Consider the following 25,774-nt stretch of genomic DNA (forward strand, 5'->3'; position numbering starts at 1 on the left):
TCAACAGAGCCCGGGTGTGACCTCCCGATCTAGTCAAGGCTCCCATCTCCAAGCCAGCTGCAGATGAAGAGGTTTGGCTGTGCCCCAGCAGATCTGCCCCTCCCCAGAGGCAGCAGGAGCCGTGCTCACCGTCTGGGAATGACAGGACAGGATGGATGCAGGAGTCCAGCTGCGAGAGGCGCTCCAGCAGGGGGGCATCGTACTGGATCTCCAGCGTGCTGGGGCTGCGGCTCCCGCACAGGGCACACGAGGGGTTCACGTCGCAGCTGCAGCGCGCCAGGCTGCCACGCTGGGCCTGAGGGGACACACGGACACGGGGACACGTCACAGCCAGCCCAGGGACAGACAGACCACGGCCCCCGGGACAGCTCACTGGAAACGCCCAAAAAGCAGCGTAATTGTCTGAATGTTCCTTCTGCATGTATATATAAATACATACTGTACATGTGTATAAAATAGCTAAAATCAACCTGTATTTTACAGATTATAGCTACCTTTGATTATCAAGAAATATATAATAAATTCATTTTATTTCTAGATTTAGATAAATAAATCTAGAAATAAATCGAGAAAATTTATCTAGATAAATTTCTAGAATTTATTATTAAATAGCTGCTACGTGACATTTTAAAACATTGTCAAAATTATTTATAATATTAAATAGCTGTTATGTGACATTTAAAAAATATTGTTTAAAATTATACTTATTATGCATAATATATATAGTATATTCAATATTAATTATCTACATTCAATATTAATTATATAGTATAATGAATATTTATTATATTCAATAGTATACAGTATATATAGTACATTCAATATATAGTATATTCAATATTAATTATATAGTGTATTCAATATTAATTATATATATATGCAATTTATATATATATAATTTATATACATATGCACACATACACACACCCCCTTTTTTCCTATTTTACAGAATTTACATATATATAGATAACATAATTAATATAGGTAATTATTATATATATAGACAATTAATTAATTAATTAATTAATTAAATAAATAAACACCCTTTTTTTTCTACCTTGTACAGAATGTGTTAATTTAGTTTGGTCTCACGAGAGGATGCTTTCACTTTGCATAAACACAACTGAAAACTATGACTTACCAGCACAGACAGTTTAACAGCTGCTAAATTTGACTAAAAGTGTTTAATTTTATCTAGGTTGAAACCTCATTTATAAAAACCATGAGGCAGCACAATTCTGCTGTCAGAGAAGGGGCAGAGAAGCCATTTTTAGTTCCAGTGGGTCAGAGCCATCATTATATGCCAAGATCTGACACTTGCAGGGACATCTACAGAGTGACAAAGGTGGTTCTCAACCTTGTTCCTTAATGCAGGACAGAGTCACAATTCACAGATTTATAGACTTGATAAAGACTTAATTTGTGTGAAACCACTGCAAGCAGACACACAAGAAAACAACCCCTGATTCCCCACCAAAATGGAAGAATGGATCAAACTGGATCCTGCAGAAGCCTGTTCTGAGTCAGAATTATTCAAATAATTTCCATGAATGACTTGAAGGATGGGAGAAAATATCCACAGCAAATAACACTACACTGGGAAGGGCTGCTTGAAATAAAGATCTGGAAACCCACTCCTGGTTACAAATTCAGAGAAATTATTTAAAATAAATCACATGTAATTCACTGAGGGCAAATGCAAGAAGCAAAGGCAGTGCCCAGAGAAGAGGAGGAAGGGGTAACTGAGCAGTTATGCTGCTACCTCTGAAAGTTCTGCCCAGAGGACGTGGAGGTTGTGATGGATCCAAAAATGAGCATGAATCAGCAGTGCTCTACCACTGCTGGGAACTAATTATTTAATAAAAAATAATAAAGTTTAAGCCCACAGGGCTTTCTAACCAGGATGGCTGTGCAAGGAGAGAAGCAATCCTGCCACTCTGCCCGCGTGTGAGCTGAAGGGCTGCCCCCAGCTTTGGGCACAAAATCCCTTAAGTGTGTGCACCAAATTGTGAGGAAAACAATAAAAAACATTACAAGATCAAAACCTCCACAATGCAGGTGGCAAAGTTCAATCCACAGCCACTTTCTGCTGGGCAAGGGAGTGGAGGGAACTGGACGTGGCATTTCTGGAGCACGACTTGGCCGTGACTCAGCTGTCTCTGGAATGACTGGAGGAGGGCTCAGAAATCCCCTGCTCTCTGCTGCTTTCATCCCTGGAACTGCTCTTCTGAACCATCTCTGATTACCAAATGTATTTGATGATGACAACAACAAAGATCTAACACAGAATTTACAGCCAATTCTTCAAGCACTGAGTGCACAAGGCAGCATCCACCACGAGAATGTTCAGCAACTTCCAAATCACTGAAGATCCTGCAAGTAATCACTGCAGAGCTCTCCCAGAAATACCCCAGATAAAACTGCAGATAAGTGATCAGTTAAAGCTGACTCAGCTGAGGAAGAATCTATTTTGCTCAGAAAAATGCTGCTTTTGGAGCTTCTCTTTAAAACATCCGCAGAGTGAAAACCCCCCAGCCCTTGTGGGAAAGTTAGACTTGAAACACTTTGTCTCAAAGGTAAGTGGATTTTTGCCATTATGGTTCTGCATGCACAAATAAAGATCCTTATTTCCTTCATTTCTCACTATTTTCCCTCCAACTGACAGTTTATGGTATTCCTAAGAGAAAATAAAAAGAATTAAACATGGCCCTTCTTCATGCAGGCAATAAACTGCATTTCCATTGAATGAATTCTGCATTAGGGAGAGGAGTATAAAAAATAGTAATAAAGAAAACAAAACAGGAAGAGACAGGGCATTCATCCCACGTATGCCTGGGATGAATGTGGTTTTCCCTTGAGCAGCAGCAATGAGTTCCTGGGGCTTTGCTAATTCCTGTCTCAGAGTTAAGGTTTCCTGATACTTGACTTTTCAGGGCTTCTTTCTCCTGCTCAGACTGTGCCACACTGACCTACCTGGCCTCGAGTTCACCTCAGGTTGGTTGGCTTAAGAAAACTCATGGGTTCAGCATCTTCCCTCCCCAGTGACAGCAAAGAAAAATCTTCCAACCCGTTACCACCTTCTCCTTTGTTTTTCCAACAGCCTTTACAGAGCCCTGCTGTCCTGCTCTTCCTTCCTGTTGCTTTCCCCATCTTTACAAGACAAATAAGAGCAGAGAAGACCCGACTGACCTTTTTGGAAAGGGGCATGATGGTGCTGGGTCGGACGAGGCGCCGCTTCTTGCAGCTGAGGACGGGCCGGGTGCGAGCGGCCACGCACGTCCCGTCGGCGGGGACCAGCGACAGGCGCTGCCTCTTGTGGAGCAGCTCCTCGGCCTCCTGGCCATCTCCCTGAGCGTGTTCTGCCAGGCCAGGCTGCAGACTGCCCCACAGGAGAGGAGAACAGGAAAACCCCAGTTATTCACGCAGCAGGTTCGTGGTTTTCACCTGAGCGAACGCTCCGAGCTGAGTTTGGAGCTCCGCAGTTCACGGCACAACAGGATTTATTAAACCAACTCCATTTTTTGCTTTTACTTCTGTCACCTTCCACTCTCCCACGACTGAACCTTTGACCAAATACCTTTGGAAGCTCTGAACAAAAAAAACAGCACTGAAAGCCACAGAGCAAAAGCCACTCTAGACCAGAACAGCTTTAACCCTAGAATTCAGCTTCCTCCAGAATGAGAGTTTGGGGAATCTTTAGACAAGAGGTTTTCTGAGTCTAAATGCCAGAGAACATATAATTTTATAGAAAAAATATTTAACCCCGATGTAAACTTGGTTCTGATGGATATTTGAGATCTCCACCTGTGCCAGCTCCCAGCAGTGACCCCAGAAAGGTGCAGAGTTAACATCAACCTCTGCGAGGCACAAAGGCTGCAGCAGCCCTGGCATCAATGCCCCGTGCCCCGAGCAGATCCCAGCGCAGCAGCACCTCATCTACAGAACCTTTTCATGTCTCTTCTGCAAGTGTTTCATTTCTAAAAATGCAAAACATTAAAGCCCTGTGGTCCAAGGCTGTGCAGTTCAAAGGCTACAGGGATACAAAGGGCTCTGTTACAGCCTGCAGTGTTCCAGCTGCAGCCACGGGCTCCTTGATCTGCTCGCATTACATCGGTGCAGGATCCATCCCTCCCTCCCTCCTTCCCTTTTCCCCTCTCTTTTTCCCTGCCTCCTCAAGGCACTGAGCAAGTGCAACGTTTTTCAAGGGTTTTCAAGTGGTTCAACCCTGTAGCATCAAGGAATGTCTTTCACTTGTTTTCATTTACCCACTTCAAGACTTTGTCAACAAAAGCAGCCCGGAGAAATGAAGAATTTAGGAAGTTTTACTCCCCAAATCAACGGGTTTCCTACATAACTCCAATAAAGTGGGTCAGTGGTTACAGATAATTCTGCAAGCAGGGCATTAGTACCTTTGAATCACACAATTTGAAGATGTATTAAAACTACTCATAAAGAAACAAGTTTTGCCCATGCTCAGTGCACAGCTGCCTGCAGGGCTTGTTCATGTAAACACAGCTCAGTTTAATTCCATTTTCAGCAAAACAATGCAGCAGAAAACCTCAAGCAAGCAATCTCCTCCAAAATGTTTCCAGGCATGATCTACTACTGTACTTTTTTGAAAAAAGACACCATCTGTACCATTACCAACCAGCTACAGCCTGGCTTCCAACGGGACATTGCAAAGATCATAAAAGCAAACTCTTCCAGAATATCCAAGAGCTTACGTGTTAATAACTCCATTGACAGGTCTTGGTGCTCCACAGGGCTTGGTGGGATGGGATTCAGGAGTATTTGCAGCAGAAATTCCCAAGCTTTCTAGGGGCTGGGATCCAGACACACTCTAAGGAAGGGTGAGAAAAACAGAAATAAATAAAAGCTTCTTAAATAGCCACAATTAGTATAACTGGGTTCTGGTTGAGGATTCTGCACTGCAGCCATGGATTTCCACACAGGACTTCAAAGCAGGGTTCAGAAGTCACTGTATGAACAGGAGAGCAGGGACACAAGGAGATCTTAGGGAGAGCAAGAGCATGGATACATGGCAGCTCTTTCATTGCAAGATCCAAAGGACTTTAATTCCCCTCAGGCAACCAGGAGCATGAAAGGCTGAGGGCTTTAAGGAGATTTTAGCATTTTGTCTCCATGGTGCAAACAGGTTCATCACCACCTGTAAAGCTCTGCAGTCTCTCCTGCAGTTTGGTTTCTGTTCTGAGCCATGTGGCTGAAAGCTCCTGCCGAAGCACTTTGGGGCAAAACAGGGAGGGAGGGAGAGGGGAACTGACTTGCAAAACTGAATTTGCATTTTAACTTACTACCTGTGCAAACAGAGTCCTAACAGCATTTTAGGGAGTGTTTTAAATGAGCGTGAACCCAGGCTGTGGGGCTGGGATGGGAGCAGGGCGAGTCTGTAACTCTGAAAGTGCTGCATAAACACAAAGCTGGAAACACCTTTTTGGTAGAGCAAAGTGAGTAAAAATTCACTGTGCTCCCCAATCCCTTCTGCCTGAGGCTCTGCAGGGAGCAGCAGGATTGTCACCAAGCCTCCAAGGACACAGTGGCCTTTTACCTCCCACCAGTGACATTCCTGCTCCCCACTCTGCAGCCAAACCTCTGGCATTCATCACCTTCAGCCCCTCCCATGCAGCCCCCTGTTTCTGGTGTCAGACATGCTCCTCCCTGGGGTTAAACTTCATTTCTTCCTCTGTGTGGTACTTCCTACACTCCCTGCCCTGTCCCTCACTGGGGTTCCCCCTTTGAGCACACACAGTGGTGATGCGGTTCAAGCACCAAGAAAAAAGGCAAAAGCAGAGCTCTGACACCACACAGATGGTCAGCCAAGCCCCCTGCTTGGCCCTGACTCCATCCCAAACCCATCTGGACTGTGGTGATTAAATCTTCCCAGCAAACAGCCCCCAACTCAATAAACAACAAAGCCAGGCCATGGCACTGCTGGATTAACGGTTTCCAGAGGAGCAGACACCTGGGTCACCCAGGGAAGGGCCGTTTTTAACAACCCACACAACTTCTGCCCGGGCCTGCTTGAGGAACTTTGCAGGGGTTTTTACACTTCTGCTAAAAGAGATGTTTCTCCTATGGGGGAGCAAAGACAGGATGAGACCAACTGTGCCACGCAGAGAGACGGAGGAGCGAGATCAGCTCACGCCTGAGACATCAGGTAAACCCAGCAGCCCAGCCAGGTGAAGTCATGCAGGAGCTGAGCACTTTCCCTCTGCTTTCCAGAGGCTTGGCAGGGCTGAGCCTCCACGTGACACCCGCCGGAGGCACCCCTGGTGCAGCAGGGCGGGTACTCATGACTCATAAGCTCTTTTGAAATCCTTTATTTTCTTCTACAGAAAGGGTCTTAAAGGAGAACTTCTTCCCCAAGAGCTTGCTCCTGTCTTGGTGGTTCAAGATAGGAACAGAGGGACTCAGTTTCCAGTGGAGAAGCTGGAAAGATCAATCCAATGTGTATTTATCAGGAGCAGCCCAGGCTCCCTTTATCACCCTGGAATGGGTGTACCCAGCACACGAGCAGAGCCAACACCTCCTGCACTCTCACTCTTGGCCAGCTCCTGGTGCACCTCCCAAGGCCGTGCTGTCCTCCAGGGCTGCCTGGGATCCAGAGCAGCATCCATAGCACCAGGGTCACACCCTGCTCCTGACTGAGCTCCTCTATCAGCTTGGGGTCTGCAAGTCCAGGTCCTCTGGATCCCTTTGGAGGGTGTGGAAGATGCAATTGTAGCACATCTGCTGCTGCACATCAGGGCAGGAAAGCAGCTGTGTGCAGACAGGTCATGAGCCAACACCAGGAATGTCCCCTGTATTCCCAAAAAACCCTAACAAAAGCAGGCAGGTTCAGACCTTCACCTATTACTGGAAATATTTAATTAGGGGGCAACATCAAGCGCAGCCCCTCACTAGACAAGCAATCCAAGGAACCAAAATCAACAGCCAAGTAATGTCTTCAGGGCTTCATGTCATTTCCATCTTCAGACAAAACTATTTATTCACCCACTGAGCTTCCATTTCCCAGAAGATATTCCCAGGCCTTATTTGCAAAGCCCTTCCCTCCACTGGTGATAGGATTAGTTCCTCTGGGGATTATCAGCCCCATCCCACGTAGGAAGGCGATGCCCAAGGACACGGATCCGAGGCACTCACGGGAGGAGGAGATCCAGGGGAGCTGGGCACGGGACAGGATGGATTCCTCCCTCTGCTCCATGCTGCAGATGTGTCTCTAACCCTGCCAGTTTGGGGGGAAAGGCCTGGAGGGTGCCAAAATGATAAGCAGCTCTCCAGGAAAGGCCCGGGAGATCCCTTTCCAGTAAGAGCCCTCAGTCTCTGGGTAATCTCTGGCTGGAGCAGATCAGGGCTCTGACTCAACAGCCTGCCCTAATGAGCAGCCCTAATTAAGCACAAAGCCAGGGGCTGGGTGCTGGAGGCGGCACTTCCAGGGGTGACACTTCCAGCAGTGTCACAGACAAGCTGGGAGCGTGCAGTGATGTGGGAGTCCCTGTGCAAGGAGAATAAACACCCTTTCCTTCCTAAGAAGGCACACAGGGCTGCAGGAGTGGCCACAACAAAGTGCCAAGTAGAACCTGCACAAGTTTCAGGGACCACAAGTTGCAAACCCTCCATTTTAATGCATTGCTGCATCCCCCAGGATCCAAGGCAATCACAGGCAGGATGAACAGTACGATCAAGCCTTCAGTCTGTGCCCTACATTTCTGTATTAAATAATAAATACCTGGCACTCTGCATAGTTTCCAGTGCATCTCACTGCAATCACTAGTGCCCTTTCCAAGGGGGAATGCTCAGATGCTCAGGCAGATATTAAATAGCCACATCTTTAGCAGCCTTTGCTAATCATGCTGCTCTCAGTTTGAGGTACTTTTTGTGCTGGAGGGAACGGATTAGTTAGGATTTTAAAGCTTCACAAAATGCTAATGCATATTACAAAGGTACCCCCAGGAACTCTGTTCTAAAAGGTGTTTAAATCCTATTGTTTATTAACCCCAAAACAACACAGGAGGGGGTGAGCTGCAGACCAAGATCAGCGATTCCCACCTGGAGTCACAGAGAGGAGATGCCCATGAGGAGCTGCCCGGTGCCATGGTTTGAGCATCCCTGAGCCCCACAGCTTGAGGGATGAGCTTTCCCTCCCCAGACTGGAGCACTCAGCCCCACGCTGGCACTTACCAGGCGCTCGGCCCCAGGCTCCAGCCTGACCTCAGCTCTAACAGGACGGGAGGAATCATCTACTGCAGGGTCAGGGGGCGACGCCTCACCAAGAACTATCAGCCCCTGCAAGAGAGGAACAGCAATGAACTGCAAGATCCTTTGGTGTCCACAGGGAAACTGCACCCTCATTGTCCCCCACGCTGAATTCCTTCCCACCACGGCTTCCAGATGTGATGCCAAAGCCAATCCCTGCTGCCTGGCCTTCCCTGGCATCTCAGCTGAACTCAGAGAGGGCTGGAGCCAGCTCACAGCCCGTCCCCATCCTGCCCTCCCCTGCAGAGGGGAAACTGCCACAGCCAAACAAACAATTCCGAGCTGCTGATGAAAATGAACCACCTTGTTACTCTGAGCAGACTTCCCCCTGCCCCCCAAAAAGTGATAGTTACAAAAATTCAATAAGGAAAGAAAGACATTGCTATAAACCTGGTGGGACAAAGCACAGTGGCTGAGCACTGTTTTATCAGGTTTAACAGATGCTGTTCTGTTTCTGTTTAACTGAGGCTTAACCTAAAGGCAGGACTGCTTTACCCTCAGAACACAAAATGAAATAAAATCATTGTAATTATGCATACTCTGGGCTATATTATAACAAAGCAGGGCAAAATGTGCAAGGGATCAGGGAGTTGATGGAACCTATCAAACAGAGCTCAGGACAAGGACAAGCCCCAGTGAGCAGCATCTGGTCAAACGAGGAACGGTGAAGGGGCTGCTCAGATCAAGAACAGGCAGATCAGCAATTCTGGAGGCTGCACAGTGTGCCACAGCAAAGTGAGCCTGGAGGGAACCTGGGCACGTTATCTGCACAGAGGACACAGCCACAAGGCTTCCCTGCTATTTTTAAGTGCCTGCAAACAGGGTATTCCACAAGCAGCTCTGAGCACACGCTCCCTGATTTGGTGTTTTCCTCCCCTTCTCACCAACTGAGCTGATGTGAATGTGCTGAGAGCACAATTCCTGCTGAGAATCCCAGGCAGCAGTTTACCCTCAAAACACAGGGTTATTTTTGACTGCCTCGTCCTTCCCTTGCTTTGATCTCACACAGCAATGTGTCTTTCTTGAAGGGTACACTGGGATGTAAACTCTAACATATAAAGGTAATTAAACTAAAAAAAGAATGTAATAAAATTTCTCTGAACTTTAGAACTTGTAGAACTCTGAATTCCTGCAGCAGCTACATTTTAACCTCCTTATGGCCCAATCAGCTGGAGTTAAGTTATATTGATAGAAAAAACAAGGTGTTTCCAAATTCTTTAACTATTTTCCTTGTACAATTTGAAGCCAAATCCATTCCAACAAGCTCCTGTGTTCCTGAAACACAGGGCTGTTTCTCTAGTCTCCTATTCTTGTTCCAAGCTCTTTTAAGATGGTCTGTAGTTTTTCATTGGTGCAAACAGAATCTGTTTTACAACATCCCAGAGCTCAATGACATCAAGATAACAACAGCTGGGTGCAAGAATAATCTCCAGCAAGCTCTATCAGAGATGGGGTATGTGATACTCATGGTTCTGACTTTTTTTCTTCTTCAGGCAGAACAGCCACTACCCAAAACTCTCAATTTCTGAATGCCCCTGCACCTTAAGCAACATGTTTTATCTTGAATTCATGTACTGGGGTATCACAGGTGAGTTTTGGTTTGAACAAATCAGAGATGAGCCTGTTGGCCAGAACCTCCTTTCAGACCTTGAAGCAGCCTTATAAAAGCCCAGGGGATGCTTGTAACCATTATCAGGCCATTTCATGAGCCTGTCAAGCTGCCATAACCTGGTGAAAGCCCTGAACCTTCCACATCATTACATGAGTTTTCTCATTTTTTAACTTCTACCATATAAACCTTCAGCTGTTTTGTATTTTGTACTTAAAGCCATGCTGCACTGTCAGCTCTAAGACAGAAGGAAGATGATTCTTTCTGAAGAATCATTCATTTGCCCACTCCCCAGAAGCCCTCTGCCCTAATCTCAGTAATGGATTCTGCTCACAAGCCGTGCTCTTCCACCTACTCATTTAGAGCCCTCACTCACTCACTCAATTAAGCCTGTTTTTCTGCACAGCTGCATCAAAGTCCAGCCTCCCTGCCCTGCTTTCTACCCCCTGGAAGCCTCTCCCCACCACCCCAGAGCAGCACACATCTTGGGAAAGGCATTTGCCAGGCTGAATTCCTGAGGATCTCTCAGTTGATGCAATACCAGGAGCCTTCTTGCCACAAACTCCAGACATTCCTTCCTCCAAGGCCTGACATTTAGATGTGCATGCCTGAACAAGTCTCCATAACAATCCCTTCCTCATCCCTTCTCTGCTCTCCCCCATTCTCCCACCATCTGAGAGCAAGGCTAAAAAAAAATACCTTCCACAGAGAAAGGTCAGTACCAAAAAATGATCTTTTTTTAAGGAACAGACTCAATTTTAAGCCTGTTCAGATAGCATCTGAACTAACTTCCTCCACAGGCCACTCCCTTTTCCACTAAATCTCAGCTGTTTTTATCCCCATCCTCAGCTACTCCCAGAAAGAAAATGGGAAGGTTTTAGAAAAATATCAGAGTGAAAGGCTTGAGTGATGGGGAACAGCATCACACATGCAACAGCACCAAAGACTGACTCTAAAGCAAGGTATTGCTCCCTTCACGTTATCATACTGAACCAGGGACAGGAACTACACTCAGCCCATGCCAAATTGCATTACAATTAGTCACAGCTTTGCAATCTGCTCTGGGAGAGAGGCAGGAGGGAAAAGCATCAGACTTCACATCTGCACTCTCTGGTGTCAGAGGGAGGCATCAGGAGGCAAAGCAGAAGCACAGTGCCCAAAGGCCTCCTACCCCATCCCATCCTGCCCTATCCTGTTCCATTCCTGCCCTGTCCTGTTCCATCCTACTCCATTCTGCCTCATCCCGCTCTATCCTGCTCCATTCCTTTTCCATCCTGCCCCATCCTGCTCTATCCTGCTCCATTCCTTTTCCATCCTGCTCTATCCTGCTCCATTCCTGCCCTGTCCTGTTCCATCCTGCCCCATCCTCCTCCATTCCTGTCCCATCCTGCTCCATTCCTGTCCCATCCTGCCCTATCCTGCTCCATCTCACTCCATCCTGCTCCATCTCATCCTGTTCCATTCCTGCCCCATCCCACTCCATCCTGCCCCAGCCTCCTCCATGTTCTGCTCCATCCTGCCCCATTCCACTCCATCCTCCTCCATTCCTGCCCCATCCCACTCCACCCTCCTTCATTCCTGCTCCATTCTGCCCCATTCCATCCCACTCCATCCCATCCCATCCCTACCCCATTTCTGCCCCATCCTATCCTGTTCCATTCCTGCCCCATCCCACTCCACCCTCCTTCATTCCTGCTCCATCCCACTCCACCCTCCTTCACTCCTGCTCCATCCCACTCCAACCTCCTTCATTCCTGCTCCATTCTGCCCCATTCTGCCCCATCCCATCCCGCTCCATCCCATCCCTACCCCATTTCTGCCCCATCCTGCTCCATCTCACTCCATCCTGCTCCATCCCTGCCCCATCCCACTCCACCCCTGCCCCAGCCTCCTCCATGTTCTGCTCCATCCTGCCCCATTCCACTCCATCCTCCTCCATTCCTGCCCCATCCCACTCCACCCTCCTTCATTCCTGCTCCATTCTGCCCCATCCCATCCCGCTCCATCCCATCCCATCCCATCCTGCTCCATCCCATCCCTACCCCATTTCTGCCCCATCCTGGCTCCATCCCATGCCCAGCCCTCACCTTGTTGGCTCTGATCTGTTTGTAGATGTCCGTCTGCTGCCGGATGCGGTACTCCAGGTCCGACACGTGGGCCTGCAGCCAGTTCCAGCGGCTGACGATGGCGGCGCGGTCTGCTGCCCACCTCCACTCTGCCCTCCGCCTCCTGCAACACACACACACACACACACTTATTCTCAGCGTGGTTTCAATTGCACAGCACACAGAAGTCCTGGAGAACCGACAGACAGAGCAAAAGCTGCGTTCTGGATGGCAGGACTGATACCATCTCACCGCTGCTAATAATTACAGAGGAATTACAGATGTGCCGCAAGGGCCGTGTGTCTGCAGAGCAATATTCCAACATCTGCTGGCACCCACTGACTCAAGTCTTCAAAAAAAAGTCTCTGGCATCAGTCCCCAAATCCACCTGAATGCAGCTCATACCATGTGGCCACAATTAAACCTCAGTGACGAGTTCACAACTGTCACTGCTGGGGTTTACAAGGTGGAGAGGAACAGGGCCAACCTTGCACAAGCTGCTCCCTGCAATGGTGTGCTGCAAAGCAACCCTGATTTCTGCATCTGATGGATGGACCAAGCAAATAAAGTAGCCAGGAAATAAAATCAAATGTAATCAAACCACTCTCAATCCCTACTGCTGCACTCCAGGGCAGACAGGAACACAGAGATGGTGAGGAATGGATAAATCCACAACTCCACTCTCCATGTTAAAAGCCACAGTATCATGAAAATATACCCTAAGCACACTGATTCCTGTGGATAAACATTAAGGTTTCCCAGAAAGGAAGAAAACCCCGATATGGTGTGGAAACAAAGCATCAGCAGAAAGTGCTGACAACTCCAATGTTGCTGCACAAAGCCTTTGCCACATCTGGATGCTTAGCAATTAAGAAATTAATCACAAAATAATTCCCTTTGCCCATCTCCCCCCGCTCCTTCTGTGCAGGAATTTTGAACCAGCCAGAGCATGTGGGGCAGGGGAGCCACAGCAATGTCCAGATGTTTCCTCCAAAATCAAACCAGAAAGTCTTCTGCTGAGATTAACCCATTTCAGAGCTGAAACCAGCCACGACAGCACAAGCAGCACGTGGTAAATGAGGTTTTGTACTGAGGCAGCCCCAGCTGCAAAGATGGGAAGGAGCAGAAATCGAGTTCTTCAAAAAATCTGCACCTCCTGGCCCTCTGACCTGATTCAGGCATAACTGCTACCAAATGCACTTCCCTAAAAATGAAATAAATACAGAAAAGTCCCGGGGTTATTACAAGTTTCAAATCAACTAATAGAAATACCCTGAAAAGGAGGAGTTGGTTGCTTCAAACTGCAAGTGAAACTCCTGCATTTAGAACAAGACACGTTATCCATATTCCTGCTGGACCCTTGGCTGTCCCTGCAAAGCCACGTTCCCACAAAGAGGCAACAGCAGCCACTGCCTTCTGCCCTCCCAGCCTTCTCCAAAACACCTTCAGGGGTTCAAATCTTTCCCTTTGTAAACCCAGATTTCAGCAGTTTGCTCTTTGGGGAGCCAAAGAGCCCTGGGAATTTTTAGAAGGAAGTTTTTAGAATCAAATGCTGCTGAGAGTACACCCAAAGTGCCAATTCCCTAAGTTTGCCTCTCCCAACATTACAAAGCACCTCTGCCTGCTGGAACACTGGCCTGTGCTGATAAATACAGCCTATTCTTTTGCTCAGATTACACAGAAACTGAGATTAAGTATGAAAAGAATAGTTTAAAACTCATTTAGTTTCTTAAGTGCCATGGCAGCACACAAGCAGCAGCAGACCTGCTCCTCACCTTAAAATCAGGACACATCCTACCCCAGAAAAACCCACTGGATTTGAACCAAAAATAACCCAAGGAAGCGAAACACAGGAATGCACACTTCATCCTCTGACACCCTGCGGCAGCACTGGAGGAGGGGAAGAGCAGAATGATGGCTCAGCCACACTTTCCAAAACAGCACCCAGTGTAGTGGCTCTATATTTAGAACTGAGCCTTTCCCAGCTCGGTCCCACCCTTCCCTACGAGGCGCTGGCAGCAACACCATGGGATGGATGTTCCCTCACGGGATCAGCTCTGGGACAAGGACCCACGGATATTCCTCAGCTTTAATGCCTCTACAAGCATTTGTGAAAATGATTCTTTTCTTGTCTAGCTTTAGAAAGGAGCCACCATGCACACAACACGGAGTGTGATGTCCTGCAGTGACCACTGGGGATGTGAAACTTCCAGTTGCTCTGGGGGAGAGGAAAACCCTGAAAATCCTCTCCTTTCTGGCTAAATCTGAACAGAGCCTACAAGGAAAACGGAGAGGGACTTTTCACAAGGGCACAGTGTGACAGGACAAGGGGGAATGGCTTTAAAGTGACAGAGGGAAGGGTTACATTGGATATTGGGAAGAAATGCCTCCCTGTGAGGGTGGTTACACCCTGGCACAGGGATTGCTTAGTTCCATCCCCTGCCATGGCAGGGACATCTCCCACTGTCCCAGCTGCTTTCAGCCCTGTCCAGCCCGGCCTTGGACACTGCCAGGGCTCCAGGGCAGCCCCAGCTGCTCTGGGCACCCTGTGCCAGGGCCTGCCCACCCTCCCAGGGAAGGATTTCTCCCCAGTATCCAATCTCAGCCTCAGTTCCAAGTCCCTCAGGCAGCCCATCCGCCCACCAGCCCATGCTGCTTTCTGCTGAGTCCATGCAGCTGAATTCCAACCAGGCAGACAGAGACAGCCCCAGCAAACGGAGGGAATTAGAGATTAGCAGACTGATTTTTCACCAGGAGACTGCCCTACTAAAGGCCCAGCTGCAAAGTGAGCAGAGCAGGCCCACCAGCTGCTGCCAAACCATCCTGGTAATGACATGGAGCAGCACAGAAAAACGGAGCTAGAACTGATGATTTCAGAGCAGAAAAAAGTTACAGGCTGGAGGGGAGCTACATTATCAGATCCACCTCTAGGAATCAGCAGAATGAATGAGAAACAGCCTGGAGGGAGGCTGAAACAGGGTCTGGAGGGAGATTGTTTCTGCCACTCCAAGCACTTGAGCAAACCCAAACCATCTTGATGTTCAATGAGGAACAACAGGTCACGCTGCAAAAAACAGTAAATGCCAGAAGAGAGAGAAACTCAACACAGAAACACTGAGGAGCTGTGCAGGCAGCCAAGCAGGCTGAGAGCTGGGACAGCCATGGGAGGGTCCACTGGAACCAGAAAATGCCTTTGGCACTGATGCCAGGAGGTGGCACAGCCCAGGGCAGCTCCCAGAGCTCGGACACTCACGGATTAATGCCACAACATGAGGCAATAAACTCCAGCTTTCCAGGCACTTCCCACATGGTTCCCATCCTCCACTGTGTACTGGTGTACTCCCAGGGGCTCTGCTGTCCCCTGGAATGCAGTCACCTTCCAGTGCAGAGGCCACGCTGGATTCACTCTCCTCTTTCCTGCACAGCTTTGGACAGAGGAAATCATGTGAGAGTGATGTGAGACTTTCCCCATGGGACACCCAGCTCAGCCTCCCTCACCTTCCAGAAGCAAACTGGGAATGTTTCAGCCCTTCCCACAGAGGAGCCTCACCCTGGCATTGGGACAGAGCCCAGAGGGTACAGGATGGGACCTTTCTTCAACAGGACAACCAATTCAGCTGCTATTTTCCACTTTGCTCATGTCCCTGTATATTCTTCACATTCATTCTTCAGCTCACCAAACTTTACCATTATTATTATTATTATTATCATTTTTTGGATCAATGCAAGACCAGATCAGCATGTGGAGCAAGAGTTAAAGCTGTGCCAAACCCACTCCCATGACGACTCTGAGGGAGGAAGAGAAAACCCCACAAGGCTCGAGAACAATCTCATTAGCTGCTCGTAACATTTCTGCCTGCAAAGAAGCCAAAGTGAACAATTTGTTCAGCTCAACACCCGCCCCCAGCCCTGGACAGAACCATCAGCTTTGAAGGGCTCTTTATTCCCAGCATGTGCTCGGCACTCTGCTCAATCTCCTTCCAACCTCCCCTTGGCTCATTCATTCCAATATTCTTAATTTTCCTCCTGTTTGTAGCTCAGACAGCCCTGCTGGCTGTGAATCATCCCCTGCACAAATGGTGCCACCAGCCCTTGCTGGGGTCTGCAATGGAGTTAAGGTCCCAGCTCCAGAGCACTGGACCAGATGGTCTCAGAGGGCTTTTCCAACTGAAAGCACTGCAGGACTGACTCTGTGCAGGTGGAATCCACAGCCCCAGGTGCTACACCAGGCTGGTGACACAGCATCCCATCCCATCCCATCCTGCCTGGAGCACCAGGGTGACTCACGGGGACACTGAGTCACTCCTGCCTTCCCCAGCCCATCCACAGCCCCTGTGCAGACACAACCTCGAGAGGACAGGCAGCAGCTCCCACCAAGGCCTGGAAATGGCAGAATGCTCTCTCAGAAGTTCTTCTGTGCTGTTTCAATTCAAGTGCCCCACATCTTCACACCATGACATTTATGCACTGCTCCGAGCATTTATTCAGCTGACTGTCTGAAAAACAGTCATTCCCAGCTCTAGCTGCTCTTGAGCCCTCAGCAGCAACAATTGTTCTGTGACAATAGCCAAAAATCAGGATTTTATTCTTGCAGCTATGCCAGTGCAATACTTTGGGCCATGTCTGAACCCTGTTTGGCACCCATGGACAAAGATGTGAGGAGAGAAGGGGAAGGTGAAGGACAGGAGCTTGGATCAGAAGTGTGGTCACCACCAACTGCCTGTTACACCAGGAAAACCATCTCTCCAGAGGCTCAGCAGAGCAGTCAGCTGAAAAATGCCATGTTTTGAAGGAATTTATTGGGCCCATTTTTCAGTATAGTTCTCCACACCCTCATGGGCACAGAGGCAGGCAGAGCAGAGCAGCTTGAACTGTTTGTGTGCAGACTCTGCCTGATCGCCATCACTCCAGAAATTAAGGCAGTTTCTTACTCCCTTGCAGCTAAATCCAGGAATGAAAAGGTGACACTACACAAGCCACCAAAGTTTGCTCCAACTGTGTTCAGTTCATTGAGAATTTTCCCCTTAAAGCTCTGGTTAAAGATGCTGTTCTCAACATCACAAACTATGAACCAAGAATGCTCACTTTTCCCTCAAAATACCTAAAATACAATTGTACAAACTTACAACAAACATCTTCCAGAAGCACATCCTTCTTTTTGCTGAGAAGGACATCAATATTATAATTTTGCTTTATCAATATGATAATTTTGCTAATAGCAGCTTCCCAGTAGGTCTGGGTTGCACAGTAGAATCATTACCTTTCTTAGACCAAGATTTTTCACTAGGAGTTAAAACTCTTCTACAAGAAAGCACAAAGTGGCAGAAGCACAAAGCCAAGGTGGGATCTCACCAAGAGATTTATAACTTTTTTCTGGCAAACTCAGGAGCTGAGAGCCAGTGACTCCTGTTCGCTAAGAGGATACAGCAAGCGATGACAGAGGTTTGACATCACGAGCACAACCAGCAACAAACACGGGCCATTATCTTGAATACTGCACTTCTATCCTAAAGCTCTGCTTGCTGCCAAAGCAAAGCCCCAGCAGAGCAAAGCAGCTCCTGGTCTCCCTTCATGAGATCACCTCACTTGGCAGCATGGGACGCTGTGACTTTCTGGACTGCTGGAAAACAAGCTTCCCTGAGAAGAATGCCATTAAAACATCAAAGAAGAGAAGGAAGGGGGTGCTCAGCGTTCTAAGCTCTTCAAACAAAACTGAGCACAACAGAGAGGAGACAATTACGGCACAGAGTAAACTGCTGGAGAAGTTATTACACTTGTTCCACAGCACAGCCCTTTGTATGCAGCAAATAGAGGAGTTTGGTGTCCAAGTGGGGGAGCGCTCGCTGCAGCCCATTAGTGCCACAGTCCCCGGGGAACAAGAATAGAGACTATGCAAATCAGGATCCATTGTTAAAAGGGAAAATTTATTTCACATTCCTGAGCAGCAGTGTTCCTGGAGCATAACAATTGGAGAGGCCCTTCTGCTGAGTACGGCACATTTTTATGCTCCACAGTAAATCAATATTCCATAATACAGAAACTACAGAAATTACAGCCAGGGTGAGGATGGCAGCCCTGAGCTTTGGTGAGCAGCACCAACACAACATTGTGTCAGAACAGGACTTATCTGGGACCTGCTTTCACTGTTCAGGAGAGTGACTGAAGCAGAATTTACGGAAGGATTCTCAGGATGTTAAAGCTTCCAGCTCATGCCATAAGGTGAATGGCACCGACAAAGGTGTTTCCTGACTGTGCTGCTCTCGATCTGAACAAGTGCCACTACACCTGTCTCAGTGTCCTGAACCTTCCCCACTTGGGCAGTGCCAGCAAAACAATCTCACAATGAGATAGCCAGGAAAAAAGTGGAGTTAATCTCAAAGCAAAGAGCTCTTCCTTGCAAGAGGGGAACTGACTATTCCTTCAGTATCTACCAAACTTCCCAACAACAGAGCTCACTGCACACTGACAAAGGATGCACAAACTTGTTTTCAACTCAGCCACTTCTGATCACTGTCACTCCAGGCTGGACGTGAGCAAGGCAACAAATAAAACCTGCTTTCATTTTCCTCTTGGTTTATCTCACAGGAGATAGAGCCTTCCTCTCAGCCCCCACCCAGTAAACACTGACAGAGGAGTGAGCAGCACGGATACTCCCATCTCTCCAGGCATGAAAAAGCAGCTTCAGTCTCTCCACTCCTCATTATGCAGCCGTTAAGACCTGAGGTCAAAGGGTGTTTTGTCATGGCCCATGGGGACCAGGGGGGCTTTTGTTTAACGCCACAGGTTCTGCAGCCCAAGATCAAAATGAAGCTTCGGGATAAGTGATTACACTGAAACAGGCTCAGCTCCAGGCCTGGGAAATTTCTGCACTGCTGGGATGACCTCACCCTCCTTATCTGCTCTTTCATGTCCTGGGAGGAAGAGGAGAGAGCTCAGCAAACACGTCTCCAAATGCAGAATTCCGACATTGTGTTCCTGAATGCAGCTCTAAGATCACAAAACTACACTCTGCTCTCTACCTGGAACACAAAAGCTCCAAACCCTCCTCACAGAAGTCTGCTAAAAAGGTTTTTTCCCAGTTTTCCTCACAGTACATTAGAGCAAGGAGGATTTTAAGCCCACACAAAGTCATCAATCAAGAAGTCCAGAGAATTTTTGACTCCCCATCTCTGGAAATGTTCAAGGCCTGGGGCTCGGAGCAACCTGGTCTAGTGGGAGGTGTCCCTGCCCATGGCAGGGGGTTGAGACTGGGTAAGCTTTAAGGTTCCTTTCAACCCAAACCATTCTATGATTCTAAAAAATATTTTTGCTTGAACCACGTAATGACATCAGGACAAACCAAATAGAAGCCAGGGAAGATTTCCAGTAGGAGCAGAAGTTCTCAGCAGGGCCAAACATGACTGAAATGGGCTGGGCTTGGAGTAAAGGAGAATGCATAGTGGATTTTCGGGGACAAAGCAGCACAGAAGCATCAATGCAGTACTGCATCAGAGGTATGAATTCACCAAGCAGGTGCAGTCCCAAGGCTCCCTGCCTTCCAGGGGAGCAGCAATCTGCTTCCCAGCCTTTGGGAGAGCACTGGGAGCTCAAGTTCCACGAGCACAACCCCACTCAGGGGCTTGCCCTGATTTCCAAGCCTTCAATCCCAGCAGCTTCACAGTCATAGCAAAAATGAGATTCCCCTTTCTTTTTTGGCTTGAAGCATGGGGAGGTCATCCCTGTTCAAAGCACCAGGAACACCATGTCTTTTAGGGAAAGAGAACACCCAGTGATGCAGATATTTTCTGTGGCACTCTGCTCCTTTGCAGCCCCTCTTAGCACAAGTCCCCACCCCAGCCTCTCCCAACACAGTTCCCAGCAAAGATCACCTCTTCAGTCCAAATCAGAGCAAGAATAAAGCCACACATCAATATTAAATCTGAAGGTCATTTCGTCAAGGGAAGGGGCAGCCGTGCTATTTCTGGCACCAATCCAAGGAAACTTTCCTCTCTCAACCCAAAGAGCCATTCCAGTTAACACAGAAATAACACATTTCTGGCCTCCAAGCCCTTTATCTAAGAAATGGGATAATATAATCCTGGCTGAAGGACTGCTGCATAGTACAGGAGCATGGAAAAAGTCCAGGGAGAAATGGAAAGGGAGAGCAGGAGACTGATGTGAGTCACGCTATGCTGGGTTTTGCCTGGAGCCAAAGGAATGGTGGAAAGGGGACATGGAGTATAGGGATGGCATGGGCAGGGAGAAGGGCAGCTGCTCCCAGCCAGGCAGCACCAGAGGCAGCACATCAGAAGGTAAAAATGATGGATTTAGCATTGTGTTCCACTGCAAAGATGCAGAAAGATTTCATGGTACTGGATCAAATCTGAGATTGACATCCCAGGGGGAGCTGCTGGTTTGGGGTGGGTAAACTGGGGGCACAGGAGCAAGGAGCTCTGCCCAGAGCTCTGTCCTGGGGGTGGCTGGAGACGGCCAAAATAAGGCTGTGAAAATCCAGTTGTATTTCCATGAGAAGAAAGGAACAATCTGCATTGTTCGGCCACGTGAAACCCCTTTTATCAGCCACGCTCTGGCACACAAAGGACTGAAGAAACACTGGATTCAAACATCAAATGGGAGCCACAAAAGAGCATCTCTGCTTTCTAAGAAAGGGCTGAGCTCTGACCAGGTGGAAGAATCTTCCAGAAGAGCAACTCTGGCCACTAATGAAGGGTTTTCAGGGAGCTTCCCATCTCATCTGCATTCAACCACCAGCACATGGTGTCACTTCCCTCCGCTCCTCATCACAGCTTTGGCACCAATGGCTGTCTGTCAACACCCGTGAATTTCTCAGGCATTCCTGGCTCCTTTATCAAGTTTTCCATCATTTAATGAATCTCATTTAATAAATCTGCAAATCCCTCTGCATGGTCCCAGAGAGCACAGTTTAAGAGCCACTATTTCAGCCTGAACTACCTTCTGAACGTGTTTGCCAGAAACAATTTTAAACCCCAGCAGTTTGTGGGCAGTAGAGAGGAGTATTTCACCCAACACACGGCAGAGGTGGCACGAGCTGGAGGCTGGAGCTGAACAACAAATGTTGGGTGATTTACTAGGAAGTGATGGAGACAAAAAGGAGCCACTGGGCAGCTCCTCTGAGGGCTGCAGCTGATCTGTGGGTCCCAGCCTGGCAGGGGATCTGCCTTTGGGACAGGGACCAAACCCTCTCAGGTGGCTGAAGGGGAGCTCAGCTCCTGCCAGAGCTCCACCTGTGCCCTGCTGTGCTGCCAAACCATCCCTCAACACAACCCAGCGAGCGCCCTGTGAAACAAGGGCCTCCCCCAAACAGAGCTGCAGCCACAGGAGGCCTCTGCTGCTCTGGGCTCACAAAGGCCTTAATGTTTAAACGTACAGATCCCCTATTTACTGTGCTGAAAAAGGCAGGGAGTAACTCAAACCCTGGGAGCACAGGAGCGCTGGAGGGGGAAGGAAGGGGGATCTGGGTGAGGCTGCAGAGCTGGGGTGGTCGATGCTCACACACTGAAGGCTGGGGTTTGGACATGACCCATCCAAATCACAGACCCCGTTTGCTGCACGGGACCCCGAGAGAGCCCCCAGGACAAGGACACTCCTCAAGGACTCCTTGCAGAAGGGTTTACACAGTGACTCTGGATGATGAATGAACTCTGCAGAGTCCAAGCACATAAAGTCACACGTGAACATGCATTTCTCCTACAGAGCCAAAAGGCACCGGCCCACAAGAGAGAACACAGAACTACCACTGAGAGCACAGTTAAGGGTTAACTCCAGGTAGGCTCCAAGGAGGAAATGCCCATCTCACCTGGGAGAAAAGCAAAGAACAAACAAAAAGGAAGAAAAGCAAGAAGCTGATAGCAGAGTCCATGTTTGTATATCCGTGGAGGGAATCTAATTCTTATTTCCTACATCACAAAGGAAGCCCTTCCCTTAGGGAATAGGACACTGCTGAGGTGGAATCCTGACTGAGGGCTCTCATCCATCTTCTGCAACGTGGCAGAGCAGGGGGGAAGAATAAAGTCCTACAGTTTAAAAGGCCCAGAGCTGGGCCCCCAGCCCCACTCTGCTAATTCCCTGCTCCATCACAGATCTGCTGTTTGATCCTGGCCATGGTACTTGACATCTTTTTCTCATCTATTAAATGGCCAGAGGAGTTCTGGCTCACTGTCAAGAGGCTCTGTTATCTGTGGGGTATTTATTGTCCCAGGCACAGGATCACTTTAGAGTGGAATGGTTTTAGCATCACAGAAGACATTCCAGTGTGACCATCAATTTACTACCCTCTCTCTTTTAATTAATTAAACACTGCCAAAAAGGCTCCCTCTGATCAGACCCACACTCCCTCCCAGGCACAGGGGAGGTGGGTGAAGAAAAGCAGAACAAAGGGAGGGTTTTCACCTTGTGGCATCTCAGATCCCATAGCTGCCCTCCCCACTGCCAGGCTCTTCTGGAGCAAAATATGTGTCACAGACACACACACACAAATTTAGGAGTGATTATATGGGTTTCATTTCATTTGTTGAGATTAAAAGCAAGGGGTCAGCTGCAGATTAACAATGCACTCATGTAGTAACTCTGTTGTTTGGGCTTTTTATTAGTTTAGCTACATGAGGCATCTTCAGTGTGAATTTGGGGAGCAGGACTGAGCAGCTGTTCCCATGTTACAACTGTTACACCCCCCTGAATGCTTCCTCCTTCTCTCCCTGCAGCTCAGGTTCTTCCCAGAGACTCTGGCTATTCCCTAAAGCTGGGGAAAGGACACGCTGTGTTCAGCAATTCTTTTTGTCCCCTTGTGCTCCATTTTCTTTCTTCAATGTCTCAAAAAAACAGAAGAAAAAACAAACCACAAACAAAACTCAAAAAGCTGCAGCTATTTCTCCCCTTTAGTAATCCTGAATATATTTATTATCACGTCTGACCTACAAAAGAAAACATGACCTGATCTAGAGAAGCCTGCATCAAGCGTTATTTTGCCTTTTTGCTGTTTTGTTTTTAAAATCCACCCTTCCCCCAGAGCTCTGATTTTGCAGCAGTTGAGACTGGACAAATACTTCTGAAGGAAGTGGCAGAATTTCCTAGATGTATCTGCTGAGAAAGCCTCTACCCAGAGGCACCAGGGAAATTGAGGAGGTTTTCAGAACGCTGCCATCCCTTCACAGCCACCTCTGCCTGTGGAACATTCAATTCTGGGCAAAATAAATGAGGCTGGGCAGGAGCAACCTGGTCTAGTGGAGAGTGTCCACTAGAAGGGGATGATCTTTAAGGTCCTCCCAGCCCAAACCATTCCAGGATTCCCCAAAATCAGGCCCACCCACGCCGTGTCTCAGCCCATGAGTGCCAACAGCCATCACACTGCTCCTGGGCTGAGTTTGGGACCAGCTGCAGCAAATCCAAGCCTTAATCCTTGCACATGAGAAAGGAGAGAACGCCAGGGCAGGAGCTGAGGCTGCTGCTGCTGCCCACGACAGGTGTGGAGGCAGAACCTGGATGGGTGACAGGGCCTCAATGAGCCCCTTCATGCCCGGCAGTTCCGGGACAATGAAACCTCTGTCCAAAGCCTCGGAAATAAAGTTCCTCTTTGTGAGAGTTGAACTCTGACAAGCAAGAGCTGCAACCCAAACCCGACTCCACCTCCTGCCAGGACTCAGACAAATCCCAACCTCTGAGTTTGTGCTGTGTCCTGCCTTGCCATGACCAGAAAATTCCCTGTACAGCCCCAGTGTGAAACCACTGAGGTGTCACCAGAGACACCCCCTGATCCCAAAGGGCTGGAGCTGGCAAACTGAACAAAGGGGAACAGGAAATAAGTCTGGTCACAATTCCAACACTCCTCTGCAGCCACTGCAAAAGGGGTTGTGCAAACATATTTCATAAATAGGTCAGAGAAATGAAAAAGCAGATGACAGACAGATGGCACAGCAAAAGGAGATGAGGAGGAAGAAGGGGGCAAGACCATCTGAGCCAAGAGAAGAGCAGCCAAGGAATTCTTCAATGAAATCCCAGTTGGATTAAACAGCTCCATGCTCCAAACTTTCCAAGAGGTAAAACACAAAGAGGAAGTCCACTTTATTTTCACAAGGACCCCATAGATGTAAATCACACCTCCAAGCAGCAGATGCTGTCCACCTTCCAACACCTCAAATTCAGATCATTCCTGGGAATGGAGCCAAAGTGCCCTGGTAATTAGGGTCTAAAGGACAGCATGAATTAAGGGCACACCAGCTTCAATGCTAGCAAAGCTCCCACTAGCACCAACACAACCTTTGTACAAACTTTACAAGAAAAACATCACCTGGTATGTGTTAAAGGAAATTATTGTACCAGAACATTCAGCGATCCATCAGAATTTATCTCATCTGCAGACACGAATCCCAGAATGGTGTGGGTTGGAAGAGACCTCAAACCCATCCAGTGCCACCCCTGCCATGGGCAGGGACATCTCCCACGGTCCCAGGGTGCTCCAAACCCCAATGTCCAACCTGGCCTGGGACACTTCAGGGATGGGGCAGACACAATAAACCCCTCTCGTGGCAGAACCAGACATGTCAGAACTGCAACACACTTCGTATTTCCTGTACACATTAAGTTTCTCCACGTCTAAAACTCCACATATGTATCATAAAATGTGTTTAAATGCTTAAAGATAACTCTCTTTGAAAAAATCTTTGGTACTCGACAGGTTCTTGACCAAGCCATCAGCACGGTTCTCACCCACAGAGCACACAAACCACATCCCAGATGATGAGTAACTGAAAGGACAGACCAGGAACAGGAGGCATTTTGAGTAGTTTCTGCAAAACAAAAATCTAAATAAACCTTGATTGAAGGAACAAAAAAGTAGTGAGATGCATCACTGACAGCAAGATGGTTCACTGATACTGACAGCAAAAGAGAGCATGAAAACACTCTTAACACTTCTGACTGTATGCAGCTGACACAAAAGAATGTAGGGCAGAATTGTAGTATTGGAATTTATGGGATTTTTTAAAGATGGAGAGAAAAATAAGTTTGGGTCACTGAGGAAAAGCACTGTTGGATTACACCACTAAGAAGCCTTCTTTAAAAAAGAAGGGAGGGGTGGTAAATGATCTATCAACAAGCCAGAAAATTTAAAGTAAAGTTTTAAGTTAAATGAGAACAGATTTAAAAAGCCATCACATCTCCAGTTCAAATTCAGGCTCTGTTCAGATGGCAAGAGGCTACAGGATCACACCCACAAGAATCTGGGTTTGCTCCATGGCTTCCCAACCCAACAGGCAAGGGAGGAAACAAGAACTGATGCCTACAAGACCAACCTAAGCAGGAAAAGAATGGTTTTGAAAATCCATTCCAGCTCAAGCAAACAAGCCTTTACTCAGCTAAATCAGCCTCCACAGTGATGTCTTCTCACATAAATGATCTCATCTGGCCTTATGATCCAAGGCAAAAACAAGTATTCTTGACACCAGCTCTCTGAGCTTGCTTGCTTGCTTTTCCTGCCAGTTCTCTCAGGATCATTTTGTCTTCTCCCAGCAGTGTTTCTGTCCCATTGCCCAAGGCCCTGCACCACTCCATCCATGTCCTGCTCCTTCCAGGCCAGCAGCTGGAAGATCAACACACACTGTCCACACACACCACGTGCTTGTTCAGGAGAATTTAAGCACAAAACGTTTTCAGTCCCAGCAAATTGTCCCCAACCACCAGCACCCAGCAAGTCCTCACAGCACTCAAACACTCAGCCCTGCTCATTCTGGTGTGGTTCAAAGAGCCAAGTGTGTGGATCACTCCATGGAAC

General features: G+C 48.0%; 1 protein-coding gene across 5 annotated transcripts in view; it reads right to left on the reverse strand.

Annotated features, from left to right (window-relative positions):
- Positions 1-25,774, reverse strand: part of KANSL1 (KAT8 regulatory NSL complex subunit 1) — a 74,471-nt gene that overhangs the window by 10,216 nt on the left and 38,481 nt on the right. For all 5 annotated transcript variants that reach the window (XM_063178975.1, XM_063178974.1, XM_063178971.1 and 2 more), the window contains exons 3-7: positions 11,971-12,112; positions 8,200-8,304; positions 4,725-4,840; positions 3,190-3,379; positions 130-295 (exon numbers count right to left, since the gene is read on the reverse strand). In XM_063178975.1, coding sequence (XP_063035045.1) covers positions 130-295; positions 3,190-3,379; positions 4,725-4,840; positions 8,200-8,304; positions 11,971-12,112 — 719 coding nt within the window. The remainder of the gene's footprint in view (positions 1-129; positions 296-3,189; positions 3,380-4,724; positions 4,841-8,199; positions 8,305-11,970; positions 12,113-25,774) is intronic.

The sequence above is a fragment of the Melospiza melodia genome, chromosome 30 (genome assembly GCF_035770615.1).
Source record: "Melospiza melodia melodia isolate bMelMel2 chromosome 30, bMelMel2.pri, whole genome shotgun sequence".
Classification (NCBI taxonomy): domain Eukaryota; kingdom Metazoa; phylum Chordata; class Aves; order Passeriformes; family Passerellidae; genus Melospiza; species Melospiza melodia.